This window comes from Podarcis tiliguerta, assembly GCF_965153285.1.
Source record: "Podarcis tiliguerta genome assembly, chromosome: 1".
NCBI lineage: Eukaryota > Metazoa > Chordata > Lepidosauria > Squamata > Lacertidae > Podarcis > Podarcis tiliguerta.
In genome coordinates this window covers 131515913-131543012 of record NC_139534.1, presented here as the reverse complement: position 1 = coordinate 131543012, position 27100 = coordinate 131515913, and the positions used below count along the sequence as shown (strand labels likewise).

General features: G+C 46.9%; 1 protein-coding gene across 17 annotated transcripts in view; it reads right to left on the bottom strand.

Annotated features, from left to right (window-relative positions):
- Window positions 1-27100, bottom strand: part of NIN (ninein) — a 124420-nt gene that overhangs the window by 69883 nt on the left and 27437 nt on the right. For all 17 annotated transcript variants that reach the window (XR_014509407.1, XR_014509408.1, XR_014509409.1 and 14 more), the window contains exons 4-5: window positions 13526-13607; window positions 4916-5085 (exon numbers count right to left, since the gene is read on the bottom strand). Coding sequence is in view for 10 of the 17 variants with exons in the window: in XM_083433082.1 (XP_083289208.1) it covers window positions 4916-5085; window positions 13526-13607 (252 nt within the window). In the remaining 7 variants the exon portion in view is untranslated. The remainder of the gene's footprint in view (window positions 1-4915; window positions 5086-13525; window positions 13608-27100) is intronic.

Here is a 27100-nt window from a genome sequence, read left to right as displayed (position 1 = left end):
TGTGATGGATACCCCCCCCCCCCGGGTTGGAAAGACTCAAAGACCACTTGGCTACAACTTATCTCTCATCTGAAGGCCCAAAGACTAGCCGAGATATGGCGGTCCTGAACCCAACCATGTTCAGGACTGGACTTTGGTGAGTTGAGATGATAGATAGATAGACAGACAGATAGATAGATAGATAGATAGATAGATAGATAGATGATAGATAGATAGATAGATGATGATAGATAGATGATTAGATAGATAGATAGATAGATAGATAGATAGATAGATGATAGATAGATAGATAGATAGATAGATAGATAGATAGATAGATGATAGATAGAGATAGATAGATAGATAGATAGATAGATAGATAGATAGATAGATAGATGATAGATAGATGATAGATAGAGATAGATAGATAGATAGATAGATAGATAGATAGATGATAGATAGATTGATAGATGATAGATACATACAGTGGTACCTCGGGTTAAGTACTTAATTCATTCCGGAGGTCCGTACTTAACCTGAAACTGTTCTTAACCTGAAGCACCACTTTAGCTAATGGGGCCTCCTGCTGCCTCCACGCAACCGGAGTATGATTCCTGTTCTCATCCTGAAGCAAAGTTCTTAACCTGAAGCACTATTTCTGGGTTAGCGGAGTCTGTAACCTGAAGCATATGTAACCTGAAGCGTATGTAACCCAAGGTACCACTGTACATACATAGATAGATATAGATCAATAGGAGACAGAGGGAGAGAAGTCACCATCTAAACCTAAACTACACCACTTAGAGGTGATTGTAATTAAGTGGTATAGAAATTTAAGTCCATAAATGAGAGGAAAAATGCCTTGGGCGCAGCAATGATGCTAACAGCCCTTTATTTTCAGCTGCACCTCTTTTAAAAGGGATTGCGTTGTTTCTTCAATGCCCTTTGTGTCAAGGCATTCGCAGTCCAATGAAATCAGCCCAATGAAACGAAAGTCATAATGAGGTGTCAACTCAAGGTCAGGCAATCCTCAAGGCTTGCTCACACCTGCAAGCAAACCCCCTGGGGCCTGCAACATCAAGCAGTTACATGCATGTTCCGCTCACATGTTCAGCAGCAAGGCACATGGCTCGTGGGACACCTGTCCTCTGCCCCACTTTCCAGCAAAGCTATCCAGGCCAGTGATCTCACACCACATTTATTTCCAGCGCTTATCAGGCCATCCTGAGGGAGCTGGAAGAAATCTCCTCCTCCTCCTCCTCATCAAAATGACACCTTCTTATCAGGCACCAAGGCGACTCCCATTCACAACTCAATTACCAGCTTTTACTGATTCAGAAGCTGGGACTCTCAGCCCCAGCCAACATGGTCAAAATGTGTCAATCTGTTCGGAACACCCTCCAGCCCCCAGGCGCAATCGCACCATTTTTCTTGTCCTGGCATCTCAGTAAACAAACACATGAGCTACTTCAGCCAAGAGAAAGCTCTTTTTGCCAACTCTACTCACATAGTGGGGGGAGATTTTTTGGGAGGGGTTAGGGTTAGGGGTTTTGCTCTTTGAGCAAAAAACAACAGACCTTTCTGCCCTTTGTTAAAAAGGGACCTAGAATTATAGAACAGAATCATAGAATAGAATCATAGAATCATAGAGTTGGAAGAGACCATAAGGGCCATCGAGTCCAACCTCCTGCCAAGCAGGAAACCCCATCAGAGCACTCCTGACATATGGTTGTCAAGCCTCTGCTTAAAGACCTCCAAAGAAGGAGACTCCATCACACTCCTTGGCAGCAAATTCCACTGTCGAACAGCTCCTACTGTCAGGAAGTTCTTCCTAATGTTTAGGTGGAATCTTCTTTCTTGTAGTTTGGATCCATTGCTCCGTGTCCGCTTCTCTGGAGCAGCAGAAAACAATCTTTCCCCCTCCTCTGTGTGACATCCTTTTATATATTTGAACATGGCTATCATCTCACCCCTTAACCTCCTCTTCTCCAGGCTAAACATGCCCAGCTCCCTTAGCCGTTCCTCATAAGACATCGTTTCCAGGCCTTTGACCATTTTGGTTGCCCTCCTCTGGACACGTTCCAGTTTGTCAGTGTCCTTCTTGAACTGTGGTGCCCAGAACTGGACACAGTACTCCAGGTGAGGTCTGACCAGAGCAGAATACAGTGCCACTATTACTTCCCTTGATCTAGATGCTATACTCCTATTGATGCAGCCCAGAATTGCATTGGCTTTTTTAGCTGCCGCGTCACACTGTTGGCTCTGCATACAAGATTCAAAACTGTTGAGCAACACAAGTTCAGTCGTGGGAGACTGGAAGATGGCAACAAGGTGAAGGACTTGGGACCACACAGCGGTGGGAAAGGGGACGAGGTATCAGCATGAAGGAGGGAACACACACACAAAGGATTGTGCTGTGGAAAGCAAAATCAGCAGCCGAGAGCACAGGGTGTTTGCTTTTTGAAGATCCTGGCAGTGAGCAGATATTGTAACAATTCTGGGGAACGCAGAATCCTGCTCACATGCCAGGGCTGAAGGTGCCCCCTTTGCTCTAGATGCCTCCCGCTGTGGAGTCACTAACCAAGGTTGTCACTCATCAAGAGAGGGCGCAGTGGGCACATGGGACGGTGTCGCGAGTCCAGAGTCCAGCAGCAAGCAGGACACAGAGTCAGAGGCTGCAGTCTCCAGCTGAGCATCAGGCTGAGGCTCTTGGAGATCAGGAGGTCACAGAGCCTGAAGCGGACAGACAGGAGTCCACAGAACCATCTCCCACACTGCCAGGGGGAGAACCAGGACTCTCGTTTGCACCTTCCTCCGATCTTGGGGAAGCAGATGCCTCCCACAGCATCTCACTGGTGTGGCAGCATAAGAAGTACAGAGGTGGGAGGCCTTGGAGCCTGGCAGACAGACAGGAGGTGGAACAAGCAGAGGTGTGCTGGACCCCGGGGGGGGGGAGGGTTACTGAGAGGCGTGGTCAGAGTCCGGTCCTGGGTCGAGGGTCTGGAGACTGTCCACCAAGGGCGAAGCGGGGTCCAAAGCAGGAAGCCGGGCGTGGTCAGGAACAGGTCTGGGTGCTGGCAGAAACAGGTTTCCAACGACGTTGCTCCCGCAACCTGGGACCAGGCTGACTGGCCTTTATCTTCTCTGAGGCCAGGGGCGGTCCCGGCCCAAGGCGAGCACTCCTCCTGAGAGAACCCAGTTCCCTCTGCCTCTCTGCCCTGAGCCTCTGCAGCTCAGGAAAGGCTGGAGGGTTACTGGACCCAGGGGGAGCTCACCTTCCCCTGACAGGGCTGGGAGAGGCGCACCTGTAGGCAATGGGTCCTCAATCACCTCCGGAGCCAGAGTGGATTCATCTGGTGTCTGCACCTGAGGATACGGCACAGGTGCAGGTGCTTCAGATTCAAGGCCCTGCCCCGGCTCAGCCGGCCCTGGAGGTGGGGACTCCTGTGCAGGCTGGGATTCCTCTGGTTCAGCCTCTGAATCAGACTCCCAGGCCATCACAAGAGGCCTTTGTTGGAGCAACTTGCTCAGTCGGAGCTCTCCATGGTCCTGCAATTTCTGAGCCTGCCTTATCCCATCAGGACCAACACTGGGGCAAATGGGGGGGGGGGAGGATTGATTGAAATATGACAGCACTTTTGCAAGGTCAGTTCTCCAACACAGACATCTGGCGTGCAGAAAAGGGCTACTGGAAATTTTCTGCTGATAGACGGTGGAGGGCCGGGCAAGCAGAACTTGGGAACTCAAGGACCGCCTCTTTCCATATGAACCTACACGGACCCTGAGATTATCTTCTGAGGCCCTCCTTTGTGTGCCTCCTCCTCAAGAGGTCCGGAGGGTGACAACACGAGAACGGGGCCTTCTCTGCAGTGGCTCCCCATCTGTGGAAGTTCGCCTGGCGCCTTCATTATACAGCTTTAGGTGTCAGGCAAAAATGTTCCTTTTTAACCAGGCCTTGGTTGACCTGATCAACATCCTATACCCTTTTAAAATGTGGCTCTTTTTGGGGGGGGGGGAGTATTATTGGGTTAGTGCTTTTATTCTGATTTTATATATTGTGATCTTTTTTGTGAACCTTCTTGAGACTTCCAGGTATAGGACGGTATATAAATTCAATAAATAAATAAGAACAAAAACAGCTGGTTTCACACATGCTTGTCAGGAGTAATTCTCAGTCCTCCCTGCATAATATATAATAATAATAATAATAATTTATTATTTGTACCCCGCCCATCTGGCTGGGTTTCCCCAGCCACTCTGGGCGGCTTCCATAGAAACAAAGAATACAGTAAAATATCACAGATTAAAAACTTCCCTGAACAGGGCTGCCTTAAGATGTCTTCTAAATGTCAGGTAGTTATTTATCGCTTTGACATCTGCTGGGAGGGCGTTCCACAGGGCGGGCGCCACTACCGAGAAGGCCCTCTGCCTGGTTCCCTGTAGCTTTGCTTCTCGCAATGAGGGAACCGCCAGGAGGCCCTCGGAGCTGGACCTCAGTGTCCGGGCAGAACGATGGGGGTGGAGACGCTCCTTCAGGTATACTGGGCCGAGGCCGTTTAGGGCTTTAAAGGTCAACACCAACACTTTGAATTGTGCTCGGAAACGTACTGGGAGCCAGGGGGTTGGACTAGATGGCCCTTAGGGTCCCTTCCAACACTGCAATTATATGATTCCCCTAGTGAGGCAGCCTCTTCTATATGCTTTATGCTTTTGCTCAAGACCAATCATGTCAGAAACAAGCAAACCACCATATAAAGAGGCAGGCCTCCAGGGGGTTTAAATATAGTTCTGTCAACAGGGTGATAAACTTGACACAACAATTGGAGACCATAAACTACCTTAAATGCACACAGGGACACACACACACTCCCTCTTTCAATCTGAGCTCCCATCTCGACTCTCTTTATCCACCAAGGTTGCTACTAAAACCCTTTACCTCCTCGCAGTCATTGTTGGAGATGCAAGACGGCTGTGCTTCCTCATTCAGAGGCTCGATCACTGTCACCTCCGCAAAGTCCTCCACGGATTTCTGAAACTCCGGCAGAGATCGCCTCCCATAGCGCTTGCCACCTTTGATGTATTTGGGTTGGGCTTCTGGGGAAGAATCTGCAAGCAAGAGACGGAATCCAAGACGTTAGGTAATCTCTCCAAGCAGAGATGCCCCTGCCCTGGGAGTGATGCAAGAGTTTTCTTATTCCTCTAGGAACAGAGGATACAAGGAAGACAAAGGAACTTGTGGTGGACTTTAGGAGACAGAAGAGCAATGTCCAGCCACTTTTGATTGATGGGGTCTGTGTGGAGAGGGTAACAACGTTCAGATTTTTGGGCACTGAATTACAAGAGGATCTGTCCTGGAGTGTCAACACAAGGGGGCTTGTGAAGAAGGCGCAGCAGAGACTGTACTTTTTGAGAATACTAAGGAAAAACCATCTTCCGCAGAAACTGCTGCTTGCCTTCTATCACTGTGCCATTGAGAGCGTGCTTACTTATGGCTTATGTGTGTGGTACGGAAGCTGTACTACCCAGGACAGGATGGGGTTGCGCAGGGTTGTTAAGGCAGCAGAGAGCATTGTTGGCTGCCCACTCTCCACCTTAGAGCAGATTTATGCCACAAGGTGCCATAGGAAGGCACTGGACATAGTAAAAGATCCATCGCATCCTGGTCACTGTCTCTTCGAGCTCTTGCCATCGGGACGGAGATACAGGACGATGAAGACAAGAACGAGCCGTCTTAAGAACAGCTTCTTCTCCATAGCGATCTCGGCCCTGAATGGGAAGCCCGGACTTTGAAAGTCATCTAATCTCCCTTGCTGTATTTTACTATATTGTTTAATTAGTGTTTTTATGGAGCAGTCAAGTAATTTCGTTGTCCCCGAAGGGGGCAATGACAATAAAGATGATATTATTATTATTATTATTATTATTATTATTATTATTATTATTAAGCTGCCCTATACTGTGTCAAGCCATTGGGTCCACTTAGTTCAGTATTGCAGGCACTGACTGGCAGTTGCTCTCCAGGGCTGCAGGCAGCAGACATTCCCAGTCGTACCTGAACACTCCAGGAACTGAATTGAGCAACTTCTGCAATGCAAAGCAGGTGCTTCCAAACTGAGCTGAGCCCAAACCAACCAACAGACCCCACCGGGATCCGAACCCAGGATTCCCTGTTTACCAAACAAGCCCTTTGACCAACTAAGCTACTTTTCTGCACCAGCGTATGCCTGACCTCACTTGCAAGAAACCGCGGGAGAAATGTGACCATCTCCCCAGAGCCAACATCTTTTTGGCATCAGGAGAAGGTGTTTTTATTTAGCCAGGCCTTGGACCTTGTTATTGGCCTTTCATGCTGTTGTGGCTACAACCTGATTTTCTTCCCGCTGGGCTTTTTGTTGAAATCCAATTTTTTAAAGAATGGTTTTATTCTGGGGCCTCTCCGAAGAGCAAAAGGGCGAAAAATAAACCGATCGTAAAATTGCAAGGGTTCAGCAGCGTGAGATGAGGAGACAGAAAGACGGGGCCCATATTAGAATATTCCGAGAAATCCTTTGGAAGCCCAGCCTGAGAGCCCCTCCAGTGTCACCACGGCGATCCCTTTTATACAAATTCCCTCTCCGAGCTTGTTAGTGCAAATGTATTCGCCAGCTTAGCTATGCAATGAATTATAAAATACACAGGACGGGGAACCCTTTGATATCGCTCTCTCTATCCCCCTCCCCTGGACTTGCACCCCATCCATGCATATTGCAAACCCTGGGGAACGCACGCGGGCGTGCAGCTGTTTGAACAAGGCAGTTTTAACAAGATTTCCTGCAGCTGGAGCCTGGACATGAAAGCCATACGATGAAGTGCACAGATAGGGAAAATCAGAAACGAGACAGGCTGATTAAATAAGACCCAGAAGAACAAAAGCAAACCTTATCATCACCATTAAAGCTGGGCTGCTGGCAGTTGCTAGCCTACGGAATCTCTCTGCCGTGTTAGCCTTGGTAGATTCTCTATGGCCCGTTCATTTTCTTGCTTTGCCTTGAAAAATTGGGGTGGGGGGTTATTTCATTACAGCAAAGCGCAATTGGATTTCTCCAAAGCAGAGAGAAGCTAACCCACCATGGTGTGTGTGTGTGTCGTGTGCCAGGAGAGATCTGGGGGGAATTGCCAGGGCACTGTGACAACACCCCTCCTTGCGAGACTTAGCCCACGTTTTCTTCCGCTAAAGCAACAAAGGAAGTTCTGCTCAGCTATGCCAGAATCCCCTTTAAAGAGACTGCAACGCAAACTATTGAAGGAATGGGTTTGCCTATTCAGATTACAAGTGGGGGTCCACATAGAATCATAGTCAGAATCTCCTGTCTCGTAATTTGAAGCCACGGGTTCGAGTCCTGCCCTCCAGAGAAGGAAAAAACAAGCCTGTGCCATCTTCTACGTGACAGCCTCTAGATACAGTGGTACCTCGGGTTAAGTACTTAATTCATTCCGGAGGTCCGTTCTTAACCTGAAACTGTTCTTAACCTGATGCACCACTTTAGCTAATGGGGCCTCCTGCTGCCGCCGCGCTGCCGGAGCCCGATTTCTGTTCTCATCCTGAAGCAAAGTGCTTAACCTGAAGCACTATTTCTGGGTTAGCGGAGTCTGTAACCTGAAGCGTATGTAACCTGAAGTGTATGTAACCTGAGGTACCACTGTATTTGAAGATGGCTATCATCTCTCCTCTCAGTCTTCTCTTCTCCAGGCTAAACATACCCAGCTCCTTCAACTGTTCCTCATAAGGCTTGGCTTCTAGACCCTTGATCATCTTAACTGCACTCCTCTGCACACATTCCAGCTTGTCAACATCCTTCCTAAACTGTGGCGCCCAGAACTGGATACAGGACTCCAGGTGTGGTCTGACCAAGGCAGAAGAGAGTGGGACTGTAACTTCCCTTGATCTGGAAACTAGACTTCTGTTGATGCAGGCTAGAAGAGAATTAGCTTTTTTTTGCTGCTGCAACACACTGTGGATTCATGTCAAGCTTGTGATCCACTAAGACCCCTAGATCCCTTTACCCATGTACTGCTAGCAAGCCACATGTATAACTAGTAAGCCAGGTGACTGAAGGCTTTTCCATAAAGTCCACACATACACACACCTTTTCAGATAAAGCTAGATATAAATAAAATTTATTATTATTATTATTAGAAGACAGGGAGGAAGCTTAGGCTGCCCTCGCTGGTCCTGGAAGGATCCTTTAAAAAAGTCCCATATGCTCAGACACTTTGCGCCTGTTCATTGGGGGAGATAGGAAGCCCAGAGCACTTGTTCTTTAGGTGTCCCTTTTATGAAGAGGCACGTAGTGAGACCATTGACCTCCTGCTGGTGAGGCTCACTGACCTCCTGGAAAAGCAAAAATTTGACTTTTTCCTGTTAGACAAAGATCATAAGATGACCAGGATGGTTGCCAGATTCTGTGTACAGATCTGTAGGCGCAGACCATCCCCCGAACCAAACTAGTTCGTTAAGAAAATCCCCAAATTCGGTTCTATGGGTGACTCTGGGTCATCTCTCTGCGGTAGTTTATCTTAAAGTTTAAGTGTCTATATGCTTATCGCATTTATAAATTTCAAATTTATTGTTGTACATTGTTTTCAATGTTTGTTTTCCCTCTGGGATTGTACCCCAAGTGTGCTTTATAAGCTGGTCTTCGACTGTAATAAATTATCTATCTATCTAAAGTAAAGGTAAAGGGACCCCTGACCACTAGGTCCAGTCGTGGCCGACTCTGGGGTTGCGGCGCTCATCTCGCTTTACTGGCCAAGGAAGCCAGTGTACAGCTTCCAGGTCATGTGGCCAGCATGACTAAGCCGCTTCTGGTGAACCAGAGCAGCGCACGGAAACGCCGTTTACCTTCCCGCCAGAGTGGTACCTATTTATCTCCTTGCACTTTGACGTGCTTTCGAACTGCTAGGTGGGCAGGAGCAGGGACCGAGCAACGGGAGCTCACCCCGTCATTTGAGTTGACAGAGGAGGCAGAACCATCAGGGGAAGTGCTGTGGCTCAGAGATGGAGCACACTCTTTTATACGTTTCTGTATATATCCTGTATACCTGAAGGAGCGTCTCTACCCCCATTGCTGAGCCCGGACACTGAGGTCCAGCTCTGAGGGCCTTCTGGTGGTTCCCTCTCTGCGAGAAGCAAAGCTACAGGGAACCAGGCAAAGGGCCTTCTCGGTAGTGGCACCCGCCCTGTGGAACGCCCTCCCACCAGATGTCAAAGAAATAAACAACTACCTGACGTTCAGAAGAAATCTGAAGGCAGCCCTGTTTCGGGAAGTTTTCAATGACTGATGTTTTAATGTATTTTTAATATTTTGTTGGAAGCCGCCCAGAGTGGCTGGGGAAACCCAGCCAGATGGGTGGGGTATAAATCAGGCTTCCTCAACCTCAGCCCTCCAGATGTTTTTGGCCTACAACTCCCACGATCCCTAGCGAGCAGGACCAGTAGTCAGGGATGACGGGAACTGTGGTCTCAGAACATCTGGAGGGCCAAGGTTGAGGAAGCCTGGTGTAAATAAATAAATTATTATTATTATTATTATTTAGTAGTATTATTATTATACAAAAGTTTCCAGGTTCAATCCCCGACATCTCCAGGTACCACTGGGAGAGGCTGCCAGCCTGTGCAGACAGCCCTGAGCTAGATATGCCCAATGGCTTGACTCATAATATGAGGGAGCTTCCTAACACAGCCACTATAGCTACCGTATTTTTCGCTCCATAAGGCGCACCTGACCATAAGGCTCATCTACTTTTTTGGGGGGGAATTCAAGAAAAAAAAATGCAGCTCTTGGGGGCTTTTGCGGGAGGTGGGGGAAGTGAGAGAGCCTCGCTCTGTCCCTTCCCCCACAAGCCAGGGATAGCCACGCGAAGCCTCCCCAGGGCAGCGGGATGTGCCCTGCAGAGGCTTGGCGGGATACCTGAGAGCTGCTCAGGAGCTTGTCGGGGCTGGCGGGGGAAGCCCGGGTCCCCCCCCCAGCCCCAGGGACCACACATTTACTCCATAAGACACACAGACATTTCCCCTTAGATTTTAAGAGGAAAAAAGTGTGTCTTATGGAGCGAAAAATACGGTAGTATGCTTATCCTTCATGAACTTGCCTGATCCCCTTTTTAAAAAATATCCAAGCTGGTAGCCATGCCCACACCTTATTAAGGGGTTTTTGTGGGGGCCAGCTCTTCTCTTTTGTTTAATCTACTGAGCTGCTTTCGTTTGGAATTCTTTTCCTCGATTTTAATTGCAGCAGTCCGTCGGTGAAGGACGGGCACGGAACCTTAGGAAGATATCAATAAATACAAACAACTATCTCCTCCAGCCTGTATCTGGGGTGGATTTCAAAATTGCGGTTTTGGTTTTGTTGACGTACGGAATGTCGCTCGCTGTTGCTTTTTGCTGCAAGATCGCTTCGAGATATTTTACGGAAAGCAATGTGTAATTGGAACCGAACGGCTAAATGAATAAATAAGATCATTTTCTACACACACACACAAACCTCTTGCCTCTTCAGCCTCCTGAGCAAGTCTGGAAGGAAGAGAAGAGAGGTCCACTGAAGGCAACCTCCTTGCCGTTGGCTATGCATCAATTTTTATGGCTCAAGCCAAAGTCCGCAGCCATTAAAAAATGGGGGGAGCGCTCTGGATATCGGAGGCCCTGGGCTGCTGTGGATCCCGCAGATGTTGCGGCTGACTCCATTCCATGAAGGGAATCAGCAGGCGGAGAGCTATAACCTGCCCCCCTCCCCTTGCCAGCCCGACTGCTCGCCCCCCCACAACCAGCCATTGCCAGGGGCTATGCTTTGTTATGTATCGGCATCAGATGCAAGGCTTCTCTGCAAGGAGGGAAAAGAAACCTCATATTGACTTTCTTTGCACATATACACACAACTCAGATTTGAGCGGGGATGTGTGTCTGTGGAATAGAGACGCTCTTGATTTCTGATTATTTATTTAACAAAACCTGTAGACCGGCGGATTGTAATAAAACCTGAAAGTGACTCGATTTCTGAAGGCTGCGAGTGTGTGCTTCTGAAATACACACCCACCTTAGGGTGCTACGGTGTTTTTTCCTTTATTTTTAAATAAATGGCACGACTGTAATGTCAAAAGACACAAAGGGGCAAGTTTGTGTTTCATTCTCTTTTTTTTAACATAGCATGTTATCCTTTCATTGTTGTTGTTGTTGTTTAGTCGTTTAGACATGTCTGACTCTTCGTGACCCCCTGGACCAGAGCATGCCAGGCCTTCCTGTCTTCCACTGCCTCCCACAGTTTGGTCAAACTCATGCTGGTAGCTTCGAGAACACTGTCCAACCATCTCATCCTCTGTTGTCCCCTTCTCCTTGTGCCCTCCATCTTTCCCAACATCAGGGTCTTTTCCAGGGAGTCTTCTCTTCTCATGAGGTGGCCAAAGTCTTGGAGCCTCAGCTTCAGGATCTGTCCTTCCAGTGAGCACTCAGGGCTGACTTCCTTCAGAATGGAGAGGTTTGATCTTCTTGCAGTCCATGGGACTCTCAAGAGTCTCCTCCAGCACCATAATTCAAAAGCATCCATTCTTCGGCGATCAGCCTTCTTTATGGTCCAGCTCTTACTTCCATACATCACTCCTGGGAAATCCATAGCTTTAACTATACAGACCTTTGTCGGCATACACCACACTAATATTAGTATAATAAAATAAGTAATAACCGAAGCAAAGGCTTTGGTTCAATAACCAGCCTTCAGGACTGGAGGGCCTGGCGTGCTTTGGCCAAGGGGTCACGAAGAGTTGGACACGACTAAACGACTAAACAACAACAACAGCAACAACATTGGTTAAAGTGCTGGACTGGGACCTGGGAGACCAAGGTTCACTTTGAAAAGAGGTGGGATATTAACATAATAATAAATGATAGCAATAAATAAATATACACAATTTAATGCCCAAATAGGCTTCCAAGTGGTTTACAAACTTTTAAGAACCAATTACACCAGCAAGATGTAAACAGTTCTGGGGTTGTTGTTCCAAGGCAGGAAGCCAGAGACCGGCTTTGTCTTTCATTATTCTTCAATCGTTTCATTCAAAAAACGACAGCAATGGCTACTCCTAGGGCAACACATAAACGCACACAAACAGACAGACAATTACGGCGCAATCCTAATCTCTAGGCTGGCAACCCATTTCCCATAGTGACCAACCAAATGCCTCCAAGATGTCCTCAGACAGCCCTCACCTGCTCTTGGTACCCAAATACTGGTACCCAGAGGCACACCGGCCAACTGCCAACCGCACCCCCTGAAATCGAACCACTCAGGGAAAGGACTCGGGGCTACATAGGTGCCACCACACCTGCCCCACAGCTCACATCTTATAGGGACATCAACTGTAGGGCAGGAGAATGCACCTTGAAGAAAACAACCTTGAGATGCGAATTAGGACAGTGGGCCAGAGACTTCCTATCGTTGCTCTAGCTCATGGGTAGGCAAACTAAGGCCTGGATCCGACCCAATCGCCTTCTCAATCTGGCCTACGGACGGTCCGGGAATCAGCGTGTTTTTACATGAGTAGAATGTGTGCTTTTATTTAAAATGCATCTCTGGGTTATTTGTGGGGCATAGGAATTCGTTCATTACTTTTTTCCTAAATATAGTCCGGCCCCCCCACAAGGTCTGAGGGACAGTGGACCGGCCCCCTGCTGAAAAAGGTTGCTGACCTCTTCTCTAGCTGGTAGGATGGCCAGAACCTCAATGGAGGTCACCCACCACGAGAGTTTGGTATCAGCCCCCTCCCAAGCCTTGCCAAACAGGCTGCCCATCTCTGCACGTCTTCACTAAAAGTTGCAGAAGTTCCAACTCTATTTTTCCTAAATGCATCAGCAAGTTAGATGGAAAATAGGAGAGAAACAGAAGCTGCAGAAACTCCGCATTTTGTGCCTCAGTGCCTCTCGCCGGCGATGTCTCCTTTAGTTACCCTGCAGTGAAGTATTTGTTTTGCGTGACTAAACCAAGTTGGTTTTTAAAAATGTTTGCTTTGCAAGCACAGACATGTGCCTGTAGCCCTGGGAACTGGGCAGAAGAAAATCCTCTGTGCACATTCCTGTCATGGTGAACCGTGGCCAGGGTTGGCACACCTGGGCAGCTATTTTAGATCACTCTGCCAGGTATGCTGCTCGGAGGAAGGGCGGGGCTCAATAGGGAAATCACCTGCTTTGCATGCAGAAGTATTCAATCCCTGGCAGAATGTCCAGGTAGGGCTTGGTCAGAAACCCTGGAGAGCTGCTGCCTGCCAGTGTAGGTATAATAATAATAATAATAATAATAATAATAATAATAGTTGTCAAGGCCAGGGTTAAACATTGCCCAGCTTCACTGCTGCTGGGGCAGGAAGCTGCCTAAAGCGAGGCCCCTGAATTCAGAGCAAAGCAGTGTAAACCGAGAAGCTCTGGAACACCTTCAGAAATGGATCCGAGCTCTGTCATGCTTCCCCCAATCGACTTCCCTTACTGTTGCCAGAATCCAAGCCTATCCATGATCTGGCTTACCTGGTTCTTGGAAGGACTCTTCATTCGTTAATGTCCTGGACAAGATGAGGATGAGGGCTTCTTTAAACTGGTCAAAGTGGACCTTTTAAAAAAAAAGACAGGAAAAACACACAATGTTTTCAGCAAACTCAGTCTGGAGAAACCTTTGAAGTGCAATATGCACCCAGAGACATCAACTTGCCAACAAAAATATCACCTTGCAGAGACATCACCTTGCCAACAAAGGTCCGTATAGTTAAAGCTGTGGTTTTCCCTGTAGTGATGTATGGAAGTGAGAGCGGGACCATAAAGAAGGCTGATTGCCAAAGAATGGATGCTTTTGAATTCTGGTGCTGGAGGAGACTCTGGAGAGTCCCATGGACTGCAAGAAGATCAAACACATCCATTCTGAAGGAAATCAGCCCTGAGTACTCACTGGAAGGACAGATCCTGAAGCTGAGGCTCCAAGACTTTGGCCACCTCAGGAGAAGAGAACTCCCTGGAAAAGACCCTGATGTTGGGAAAGATGGAGGGCACAAGGAGAAGAGGACGACAGAGGATGAGGTGGTTGGACAGTGTTCTTGGAGCTACCAACATGAGTTTGACCAAACTGCGGGAGGCAGTGGAAGACAGGAGGGCCTGGCGTGCTCTGGTCCATGGGGTCATGAAGGAGTCGGACACGACTAAATGACTAAACTACAACACGCACCCAGATCTAGCAAAAAAAGCCTTGGCCTGACCTTCAAAGCATCTGTGGCCTTCTTCCCCATTACCACCCCATGCTTATATCCCAATACTTCCCAGATCCACCACCCTGAGCCAGCCAAAGGATGTCCACTGAAAAGGCACCACTGTGCCATGCTGTCATGGAGCTCAAGCACTTTAGGGAGAACAGGGCTCTCCTAGCAACTCTCAGCACCTGTAACAAACTACAGTTCCCAGGATTCTTTGGGAGAAGTCCCGACTGCTCAAAGCGGTATGATACTGCTTTAAATGGCTAGTGCGGATGGGGTCTCTCGTCTTTGTCCATGGAGTTTTCTTGGCAGGGATACTGGAGTGGCTTGCCGGTTCCTGCTCCAGGTGGATCACGTTTGGTCAAAACTCTCCACTATGACCTGTCCGTCTTGGGTGGCCCTGCATGGCATAGCTCATAGCTTCTCTGAGTTATTCAAGACCCTTCGCCATGGCAAGGCAGTGATCATAAAGAAGGCTGATTGCTGAAGAATTGATGCTTTTGAATTATGGTGCTGGAGGAGACTCTTGAGAGTCCCATGGACTGCAAGAAGATCAAACCGATCCATTCTGAAGGAAATCAGCCCTGAGTGCTCACTGGAAGGACAGATCCTGAAGCTGAGGCTCCAATACTTTGGCCAGCTCATGAGAAGAGAAGACTCCCTGGGAAAGATCCTGATGTTGGGAAAGATGGAGGGCACAAGGAGAAGGGGATGACAGAGGACGAGATGGTGGGACAGTGTTCTCGAAGCTACCAGCATGAGTTTGACCAAACTGCGGGAGGCAGTGGAAGACAGGAGGGCCTGGCATGCTCTGGTCCAGGGGGTCACGAAGAGTCGGACAGGACTAAACAACAACAACAAGCAGATGAGGCCTAAACATATGCAACTAAACCACTGCTAGACCTTGCTCCCCTGGTTGCATCGGCCTCCCCTTCTTCCACTGTTTCATCTGCGTCAAATTTTGAATTGTAAGCTCATTGGGGCAGGCATTTGCCCTCTCATACTCTGTATGGCAGAATGCACGCTAAGTCGTCTAAAACAATGGTTTTCTTCTGTTCCAGATTTGCAGCTATGATAGCCTCCTGCAGCTGAAACCAGTGAGGATGCCCCCACATCAAACCTTTAAAGGACATTTTTTTCCAAAGAATTCTGGACACTGTAGTTTAGCTCTGACAGTTCCAGCACCCCACGTTCCCAAAGCCTCTAATTCCTTCACCTTCTCTCTCTCCCCTGCTTTAACTAACACCATTATTATTATTTTGCAAACCACACTGTCCAGCTTAGAATTTCAGGTTCTGGAGGGGCGGAAAACAAGATGGGTTTGAAGCAACCTGAAATCCTCTTGCTCGGGTTACATTTTTTATGTGCTTTTCCCCAAGCACTTTCCTCCCCACCCCTCGCTGAGCTCCACTTCTTCTTCAAAGAGTTATGAAAAGCTCTGCCCAGGCAAGCTCCAAGTTTATTCCGAATGAATGAATCACTTTGCTCGCTGGAGATTGCCTGCTCTAGCATAGCGGCAGCTGAAAGCTCTGCTGCCCTGTAGGGCCCCAGGGCGCTATGGAGACTGGTGCCCTAGCAATCTCTCCATGAGCAACATGGAAACAACCATTGCAGTATTAAATCATAGAATTGTAGAGCTGGCCTGATCCAGCGGACTCCTCTTATGTTCCTCTGGCTGGAGCAATCTGTTATGCCCCGCAGTCACCAAGACAAATAATAATAATAATAATAATAATAATAATAATAATAATAATAATAATGTGATACTTGGGGGTTAAGTACTTAATTCGTTCCGGAGGTCCGTTCTTAACCTGAAACTGTTCTTAACCTGAAGCACCACTTTAGCTAATGGGGCCTCCCGCTGCTGCCGCGCCGCCGGAGCACAATTTCTGTTCTCATCCTGAAGCAAAGTTCTTAACCTGAAGCACTATTTCTGGGTTAGCGGAGTCTGTAACCTGATGCGTATGTAACCCGAGATACCACTGTAATAATAATAATAATAATAATAATAATAATAATAATATTTATTTATACCCCACCCTCCCAGGCCAGAGCTGGGCTCAGGGCAGCTAACACCAGTAAAATTACAGTAAAAACATAATGGGGGGGACCAATTTAAAATACAGGTTAAAATGCAATTTAAAATGCAGCCTCATTTTAAAAGTAGCCCATAGATCAGAACCATAAGGGGAGGGAAACATAAGGGTCAGACTGAGTCCAAACCCCAGGCCAGGCGGAACAGCTCTGTCTTGCAGAGCGGAAAGATGTCAAGTCCCGCAGGGCCCTGGTCTCTTGTGACAGAGACTATGTTTCCAGTCCTTCTGGTGGTTACAAGATTAAGAGCAAGTGCCTGTGTTTTCCTTCTCCCTCCTAAAACCTTTTCCTTTGGTGCTATGTCTTTTAGATTATTCGCCCAATGGCAGCAAGTGTCTTATTACTGATATCTGTTATGCATTCTGGAAGCCTCCCCCCCCCTTTTTTGGCTAAAGAGTGGAATAAAAATACTCGAAATAAATTACTAATCATCCGTTCATACTTTCCCCTTTTCCTCCTGAAATAATTAGATCTCGCTCCACTTGCATTGTAACTTGTTAAAAATGAAGCAGAATTCTGCACTAGCTCTGCTATGCTCCATAGACTAGATAGAGAGGCTAAATGAAATTGATTAACAGCCGATTCAGGGCAGACAAAAGGGAGCCCTTATTCACACAATGCAGAGTTAATTTATGGAATTCGCAGCACTGGAGGTCACGGTCCTGGGCAGCTTTAAAAGGGGACTGGATAAGTTTATGGGATGGAGGGGGATGAGTTCTTGTCCATGGCGTCAAACAAAATTCATAGAGATGGAGAGGTCTGCTAATAGTGTCACATTAAATTAGCCCCTAGAGTAGATTTTGGAGACTCCCAGAAATTAGGAATTATCCAGAAAGCTCAGCTTGGCTGCTGGAAGTGATTTAGTCCTGTAGAAAGCTGTACATGCTTTATGTAGACAGTCCTGTTTAGGGAATGTTTGATGTTTTTAATGTCTGGTGTTTTATCGTCTTTTTAATATTCTGCTGGGAGCCGCCCAGAGTGACTGGGGAAACCCAGCCAGATGGGTGGGGTATAAATAATAAATTTATTATTATTATTATAAAAAAATATTATTATTATGTCTTTGCATTCATTCTGGTAAGAAGGAATCTCCTTGCTGATATAAGATATCGTGAACTAAAAAACCGATTAAACGTATCAGTTCCTAAGTGTTTCCCCAAACCATTCAAGATGTACAATAGGTCTATATACATTTTAAGCAAAATTGTATCTGTTTTTCCGTGTATATATAATGAATATAGTAAGTGCAGTGTAAGCGGTGGAAGTCAGTCAATGAAATTTTATTATCGAGATATTTGTAGAATAAATTTGGAATAAATTCTTCCAACTTTTCTTCTTCTTCCAATTTTTCTTCTTATTTTTTCTTCTTCCTTTTTTCTTTTTTGTTCTTTTTTATATATGTGTGCTTATCTGAAATATATATGTATGCATGTATTTGTAGTATTTTGCTTGTATTTTGTAATAATTATGTTAAATAAAATAAAATTAAAAAACAACAACAAGATGTACAATAGGTCTTCAAGATGGGGGCTTAATCCTGCAAAACAGGCCATTTTGACAAATGGGTTGATGGCGACAGGTTTTTTTAAAAAAACTTATGAAAAATTTCCCCAGGAATAATAAATCTGGATTACATTAGGCAGGATGGGACTCTTTTAAGCAGAAGTTGGGTGGCTATCTGTCATAGATGCTTTAGCTGAGACGCCTGCATTGCAGGGGGTGGACTAGATGCAACTGGGGGTCCCATCCAACTCTAATATTCTATGATTCTATGATACAGGCTGGCATCTTGAAGCTAACAATGGTCGTCTTGTTGCTGTGAAAAGCCCATATGCATGAAGAACCCCAATCTCACAATCAAAGCCCATTTGGAGGTACCCAAAGTTATATACAGTAACTATAATAATAATAATAATAAATTTTATTTATACCCCGCCCGCCCTGGCCAGAGCCGGGTTCAGGGGAGAAAAAGAAAAAAACAATTTAAAATACAGGTTAAAATGCAACCTCATTTTAAAATAGACCATAAGGGGAGGGAAACATAAGGGTCAGACTGAGCCCAAACCAAAGGCCAGACGGAACAGCTCTGTCTTGCAGGCCCTGCGGAAAGATGTCAAGTCCTGCAGGACCCTGGTCTCTTGTGACAGAGTGTTCCATCAGGTCGGGGCCAGTACTGAAAAGGCCCTGGCCCTAGTTGAGACCAATCTAACCTCCTTGTGACTTGGGACCTCCAAAGTATTGTCATTTGTGGTGTCACGTCCCGCAGGGCCTTGGTCTCTTGGGACAGAGCGTTCCACCAATTTGGGGCCAGTACTGAAAAGGCCCTGGCCCTAGCTGAGACCAATCTAACCACCTTGCGACTTGGGACCTCCAAAGTTTTGTCATTTGTGGACCTTAAGGTCCTCCCGCGGGGCAGACCAGGAGAGGCAGTCCTGTAGGTACATGGCAGCCAGTTATTAATGAAAGGTTTGAGAGACTATTAGAATATAGAGATTCTCTGGGAAAAGTCTATTAACTCAAGGGGGGGGCGGGCCTCCAAGCAGCACTCAACTGATGGAAGCGGGTTCTACTTTATGAAAGCTCTTATGCCATAATAATATTTTTTTAAGGTGTCACAAGTGACCTCGTCACCTCTGTTAGTGGTCTTCCCACCTACACAGGGGGGTAAAGCCCCAAAATACTTAAGCATTTCTTTGCTCTCTCACTCTTGCTCCCCACCCCACCCCAGAGCCCATCATTGTTTTTTCTGTATCAGGCTGTTGCCATCTAGCAACAGAGACCTCGCTGGCCCGTTATCACAAGCAGTAATTAAAAGCAGCCTCGGAAAACCTGCTCAGCCAGGAAACTTTAGACAGAGGGTCTCATTTGCACATTAATTGCTGCCATTCATCCTACAAATATTACAAAGCGCTCTCCACAAAAAGGGCAGTTTGCAGTGAGGAGGAAATTTTCCCCTGATTAAAAAAAAACGCCTTGACATTTAAGCTAAAGGAGTGCGACTGGCAGAGGAGGGAGAGAGAGATGAGCCGGGATCCTGTGTGTTGCAATTATCACGGGGCCATCCATCCCCCCCGCCCCCCCCCAATGCACTGGCTCTTCAAAATATATCACAGCGGCACACCTGCCAACGTTTGACGGCAGAAATCAGGTACACCCGCGATTTAGCTGCTCTGCGATTTACGTGCCATTTAATCAAAAAGGCCCACTCAGAGCGCCGACAATATTTCAGAAATCCAATCAGCAATAAAACCAACTGCCACAGCTAATAAAACACCGAATACTTAAAAATGCAGCCTGCACACTCCGGCCATAAAGCACTACCAGGGATCTACAGAACTTCAACAGGTTATCTTATTAACCCATCACAACATACCTGCAAAGTAGGCCAGCGTTATTACTCTTGCTTTATCTTGATCGCCCATAAGCACCGGGGCACAGATCAGTTTTAGGAGCTGACTAGGGAGAGGCCCTCTCCCTCTATAAGCAGACTTGCTTCTTATGCTTGGAAGATCACAGACTCATAGAATGGTAGAGTTGCAAGGGACCCCGAGGGCTATCTAGTCCAACCCCCTGAAAAGCAGGAATCGCAGCTAAGATGCCAATGGATTGGCAGTAAAGGAAACACTACTGGTTTTCCCTATAGTGATGTATGGAAGCGAAAGCTGGACCATAAAGGAGGCTGATTGCCCGAAGAATTGATGCTTTTGAATTCTGGTGCTGGAGGAGACTCTTGAGAGTCCCATGGACTGCAAGAAGATCCAACCTCTCCATTCTGAGGGAAATCAGCCCTGAGTGCTCACTGGAAGGACAGATCCTGAAGCTGAGGCTCCAAGACTTTGGCCACCTCATGAGAAGAGAAGACTCCCTGGAAGAGACCCTGATGTTGGGAAAGATGGAGGGCACAAGGAGAAGGGGACGACAGAGGACAAGATGGTGGGACAGTGTTCTTGAAGCTACCGGCATGAGTTTGACCAAACTGTGGGAGGCAGTGGAAGACAGGAGTGCCTGGCGTGCTCTGGTCCAGGGGGTCACGACTAAGCGACTAAACAACAACAACAACATCTAGTATTTCCCCCTTTAGTCAAAATATAAAACACCAACAGCCTGCAGCACCTCAACACATTGTTAGACAAACTCCCATCGTTCCTAGCCATTGTCCATTGAAATTCAACAACATCCAGAGAGCTCTGGGTCAGAACTGCCCTTCTACCACTTATAGGCTTGGGATGTTAGAACCCCTGGGTCATATGATCCATACAAAGCTGTCTTGTTGCAGGGTCTGACCTCTGCCCCATCAAGCCTGGAATGCCCACTCTGACTGGCAGCAGACTCAGCTACCCCAAAATCCCTTTTTAAAAAAACCACAAAAACTGAAGATGACAATGATTGAACGTGGAGCCTTCTAGATGCAAATTGCGAGCTCTGCTATTGCGGTCTGATCCCCTTTCATCTGCCGGAACATTTTAATCAACAAGAAGAGATTGATTTAATCGACCACCGAAGGAAGGAAGCAAACAAGCACCGTGCCTATAACTCCCCCAGTATTCATCAAGGGGAACCTTAAGATCCTGATAGCATTACATCCTGTCAATCAATGAGAGATGCTCAGATCTGGGCATATTGTTTGTCTTCAACAAAACACTCATTGTCCTCAAAGGAGGCTGCAGCAGGAACCTCCTCCCAGAAGCCTCGGAGGCAGGTTTATTCATTTCCTCCCCCCTCCCCACCCCATAAGTGCCCCCGCTTTTGCCAAGTCACTGTTGATTGTGCAACCGGACTGAAGTTGTACAAGTTGTGTTGACAAAGAGAAAGGAAAGAGGATGCAGAAGGTTCCTCATTTTGGAGGCGGCGATGGGAAGGAGGTGGAGAAAGTGGTGATTTCTGCTTTAGGGTTTTAACTACAGTCTTGGAGCAGCAGCTGCAGCCAGAACAGATGGCCGGGGTTTGCGTCGCACGAAGCAATTTTACCGTGACCGGCGCTGAAAAGGGAGATTAGGAGCAGTGAGTTTAAATCAAGTTCGGAAAGGGGAAGAGAGAGAGAGAGAGAATGAATGAATGCCACAATTCAGCAAGGCAAGGTCGGATGAACGATGGCGCAATAGTGTCGCTACTCCCCAGGGGAAACATGTGCTATTGGGATCCGCTGCTCAGAAATGCAAAAAGATTCTGTGTTTGTCTTCAGTGGCACAACTTCGATGTATATGATCGGCCTGCTAGCTTGGCCGTACCGCATGAAAGCGCCCTCATTTGTGGTCAGTCTGAAGCAAGACTCGCCAAAGGTTTATTTGGAAAGCTAGACTCTTAAGTCTGGTTTTCCCAGTAGTGATGTATGGAAGTGAGACCTGGACCATAAAGAAGGCTGATCGCCAAAGAATGGATGCTTTTGAATTCTGGTGCTGGAGGAGATTCTTGAGAGTCCCATGGACTGCAAGAAGATCCAACCGATCCATTCTGAAGGAAATCAGCCCTGGTTGCTCACTGGAAGGACAGATCCTGAAGCTGAGGCTCCAAGACTTTGGCCACCTCATGAGAAGAGAAGACTCCCTGGAAAAGACCCTGATGTTGGGAAAGATGGAGGGCACAAGGAGACGGGGACGACGGAGGACGAGATGGAGGGACAGTGTTCTCGAAGCTACCAGCATGAGTTTGACCAAACCGTGGGAGGCAGTGGAAGACAGGAGAGCCTGGTGTGCTCTGGTCCAGGGGGTCACGAAGAGTCGGACTCGACTAAACGACTAAACAGCAACAACTCTTAAGTCAGGGGTTGGCAAAGGTTTATCTTGCCTGGGCTGGATCGCATGTGTGAGCATGCACGCCTGTGATTTTCAGTGTCTGTGTCTGTGCAGACGCGATTTCTGGCGCTGCAGAAGTGAGTACCTGTGGTGTGCCAGTTTAGCGCAGCGTGCGAGTGGCCAGCTAGGTTTGGGGGTGGCTTGTGGGCTGGTCAAACAACCGCCCATGGGCCTTAGGTTGCTGCCCCCTGCTCTTAAGTCCTTCCAAACGGGAAAGACTGTAGTCCAACAGTAAAGCACCTGCTTTGCAGACAGAAGCTCACAGAGTCAACCCCAGATGCCTCTAGAGAAGACTGGGAATATCTTCTGCCTGAACCCCTGGAGAATTGCTTCCAGTTAGTGCAGACCATACTGAGCTGGGTGGATTAGTGGTTTGACTCTAGTATAAGGCACCTTCTAATAGTCCTAAACTTGTACCATTTTCCACATAGGGTATTACATCTTTCCTTTTGATAATAGCAATCACACCGGGGGAAATGAGAAACCGGGGGAAAGAGAAGCGGACACGGAGCAATGGATCCAAACTACAAGAAAGAAGATTCCACCTAAACATTAGGAAGAACTTCCTGACAGTAAGAGCTGTTCGACAGTGGAATTTGCTGCCAAGGAGTGTGGTGGAGTCTCCTTCTTTGGAGGTCTTTAAGCAGAGGCTTGACAACCATATGTCAGGAGTGCTCTGATGGTGTTTCCTGCTTGGCAGGGGGTTGGACTCGATGGCCCTTGTGGTCTCTTCCAACTCTATGATTCTATGATTCTATGAAATGTAATTTGCAAAAAGGTATTAAGGCTCCTTCCCTATTTGAATGCCTCTTCCTGTTTCTAAAACTGGCAGTGGGCAGGGATCAAACTTCTTTGCAATGCCAGTGGTTCCTCCAATATGCAGCAACCAATCTGGGGGAAATCTATGCAGCTTGGGGCAAAGAAAACTAGAGTTATAAAACAGATTTACTGGAGAATGGTAGACTACAGACTAGACAGGGGTCAGCAAACTTTTTCAGCAGGGGGTCGGTCTACTGTCCCTCAGACCTTGTGGGGGGCTGGACTATATTTTTTGGGGAGAAATGAACAAATTCCTATGCCCCACAAATACTCCAGAGATGCATTTTAAATAAAAGGACACATTCTACTCATGTAAAAACACGCTGATTCCCAGACCGCCCGCGGGATAGATTTAGAAGGCGATTGGGCAGGATCCAACCCCCGGGCCTTAGGTTGCCTACCCATGGACTAGAGGACCTTCTAGCGGTCTAAGCTTCAACCAAAGGAGGTCACATGACCCACAGGTCAGCTGACACTCGCCAGACAACAGTCTGCTATGTCCAGTGAGTAAACAACTATCTGCCTGCCAGATTTGGCCGGGCAGGAGGGTCAACTGCAGACCACACTGGCTGGATTAGGATTTCAGGTGCTGTGTGGTAGGGAAAACCGAGATGAGAGTGAAGAAACCTGAAACCCTCCTTGTCAAGTTACATTTTTAATGTTCTTTTCAAAGTGCTTTTGATGTCGCGCTCAGCTTCTGAACCTACAGAGAACTCTGCGAGCCTCGTGGTTTTTAAAAATTGATAACGCAGAAGGCGATGTTTAGGTTGTAAAGCAGGAGACAGTAAATTCAAGGGTGCCCAATCTACTCCCAACAGAGGCTGCGATCCTAAATCCACTTAGGGCTTGTCTGTCCTGTGCCTAAAACGCATGCGGCCAAGAGGTTTTCAGTTTGTCCCAACTCTGTCCTTGGGGAAACCTGCTTTTTGCTGCTGAATTGGAGCAAGTCCCAGTCTGCAGAAAACCAATTGACATTTGCTCCAATTCAGCGAAAAAAAAGTGGGTTTCGCCCCGGGGAAAGAGGTTGGATAAGCGGAAGTGTAGCTGAGCCCCTACTTTAGAGTAAGCCCCACTGAATTCAGCAGACCAACCTCTGAGTAAATATAATGAGGATCTAGGGCCGGGTGATGTATCGATCCATAGTCCACACACCGTGATAACATTTCATAATATTTGTCAGATATATTATGAATCAAAATGTGTGTGTGATGTAAAAAATTGCAATATGGGAGAAACTGTGGAGCTGGGCATCATTTCTCATGATTCCTGCTGCCCCTGTTGTTCTGTACAGTCGGACCTCTGCTTACGTATCCCTCTGAATACGTAAACTTGGGTTTGTGAACGCGGCAAACCCGGAAGTGTATACTTCTCGGTTTCTCCGCGCACGCATGCGCAGAAGCGCTTTGCATGCGTGCGCAGAAGGGCGCCTCCAGTTTTGAAGTTTGCGGGAAGCGGCTGGGCCTCCAGAACGGATCCCGTTCGTAATCATAGGTACCACTGTGCTATAAAATAACAGTTGTAACAATGTGTTAAAGGTAAGTAAAATGTGTAACTTTTAGACCCCTAAGTAGTAACAGTTGCCAGGACATTACCTTGTTTGCCTCTTCATAGTTACATCCTCATTTCAGACATCATGATATAACAATATCGTGATGTTTAGCTGAACAGTTCTCCTCAGGGCCCTCGTATTTACAGGACCGCCTCTCCTGGTCTGCCCTGCAGAGGACCTTAACATTCATTAATAACCATAGTTTAGAGGTCCTGGGCCCTAAGGAAGTCAGACTATTCTCCACCAGGGCCTTCTCAGTGATGGCTCCGACCTGGTGGAATGCTCTGTCTCATGAGACCAGGGCCCTGCAGGACTTGATCTCCTTCCGCAGGGCCTGTAAGACTGAGCTATTCCGCCTGGCCTTTAATTTGAATTCAGCCTAATCTTTTATTTCCCTTCCCTTCCCTCCCCCTCCCCTTTTATGAAGATCACCCGCTCTGAGACCCCACAGCTCATTCTCCCCTGGCCTCCTCACTGGCCCAAGTAGGACCAATTCAGCCAGCTAGACCTGGGGACTATCTAATGCTTATTGGATGGATTTCCCCCAAATTGATTTCTGAACTTTTAATTTTATTGCTATTCATGTTTTTATACTGTATTTTATGCTGCTTCTACAATTAAGTGTTTTGAATTTGTTGTTGGCTGCCCTGAGCCCGGTTTTCTGAACCAGGAAAGGCAGGGTATAAATAAAATTTATTATTATTATTATTAATCGTCAGCGCTGACTGGCAGCAGCCTTTGGTGAAGCAGGATTTGAACCAGGGGTCTTCTGATAGCACCTGCTCTCCCAACCCAACTAAGGCCCTTCCCTATAGAGCCATGGGGCTGCATGGCAAGGGGGCATAGGAGAGACGGAAGGAAAGCCACATTTTCTTTTCCACCCCTTTTTGGGGGGTCTTTTCCACCCCCTTTTTGGGCCCAAAAATGGAAGCAAGAAGAGTTACCGACGATTGAAGAATGGAGGATGAAGTTAATGGACTATGCAGAACTAGATAAACTAACAGGAAGGATTCGAAACCGGCGAGACCAGAAATTCACGGAAGACTGGAGTAAATTTACAGACTATTTGAACAGTAATTGTGAAGAACAGACGACATTTGTAGGGTTGCAAGAAGTTTTGTGAGGAGTATTATTGGAAGTATTGTAAAAATGGACAAGGGGAAGGATCATTTGTTAAGAGATGTGAAGGCAATATAAAATTAAGAAATGCATAAAAAGTGGTTAAAATGGTGGCTCATCAGAGGTGCTGATGGAAGTTTAAAAAGATTGTATAAGTTTTGTGGTACATTTTATAATTTATATGTTAAAATTAATAAAAAATATTATTAAAAAAGGTCTTTTCCACCCCACCTGAGTAGGTAAGCTACAGTCACGTGGCGGTGCTGGGAAAACATCAAGCCCAGGAGCCATAATTGGAGAAGTCAAAGAACAGCCGTACATGCAAATCAAAAGGAGCCACAGCCAGAATGGGACAACTTCTGCATAGCGTGTTTGCCTTGTTCTGCCCCCACCGCAGTCAGGGGCTAATTGAACTTCTGGTTGGTGGCTCCGTTTGATGCTTTGCAGAGAAGACTCGGGTACCCAATTTGAGAAGGAAGGTTTTCTGCGAGCGAGTCTTCTTATTAGCACAATAAAGCGTCCCGTTTCAAGCCGCTCATTATTTTCCACCAGGTTCCCCCCCCATCTCCCCCCCGCACAATGGAAGTCCGCACACACCCTTAAAGATGCGAGAATCTTCTTCTCTTGGGAGAAAGAGCTGGCTTCTAACACTTCCCTCCCTGTCCTTGGGCTTTTTGGGGGGGAGAAGGCTTTCTTCACTTCAAGCAGAATAAACCTCATTTCTGCTTCCAGGAGAGCTTCGCACAGTGTTAGATGCAGAGGCTACCTTCAAAAGAATTCCAATGGAAGAGATGGAAAAGGGGGTTCTGGGGGAAGTTGGGGGGTTCTGCATTCAGAGCAAGAGGGGGGAATAACAGGCTTGCCACTGTGGCGCTTTGCAATTGTACGAGCATTTTTTTTGCAATTCCAGTATTAGGTAGAAATTACCCTGCACGGAATATTGAGGGACAAATAACAAAAGTTCCATGGGCCGTGATCTGAATTGGTTTTAAGATAGTTTTCGTCTAATGACAGCAAAAGTGACCATCATTAGGACGGATGAAGTGCCTGTGTAACGGTTTATTATTATTATTATTATTATTATGGTGGTGGTACCTCGGGTTACATACGCTTCAGGTTACAGACTCCACTAACCCAGAAATAGTGCTTCAGGTTAAGAACTTTGCTTCAGGATGAGAACAGAAATCGTTCTCCGGCGGCGCAACAGCAGCAGGAGGCCCCATTAGCTAAAGTGGTGCTTCAGGTTAAGAACAGTTTCAGATTAAGAACGGACCTCCGGAACGAATTAAGTACTTAACCCGAGGTACCACTGTATTATTTATTATTATTATTATTATTATTATTATTATTAGCTATTTATAACCCGCCTTTTTCCCAGAACAGGACTCAAGGCAGCTTATGCAAATTAAAGTAAGCAGATAAAATATGAAGAGCTAAAAACATATAAAAGTGAATCATTTAAAAGTAATTTAAGTCTAATAGGAGACTA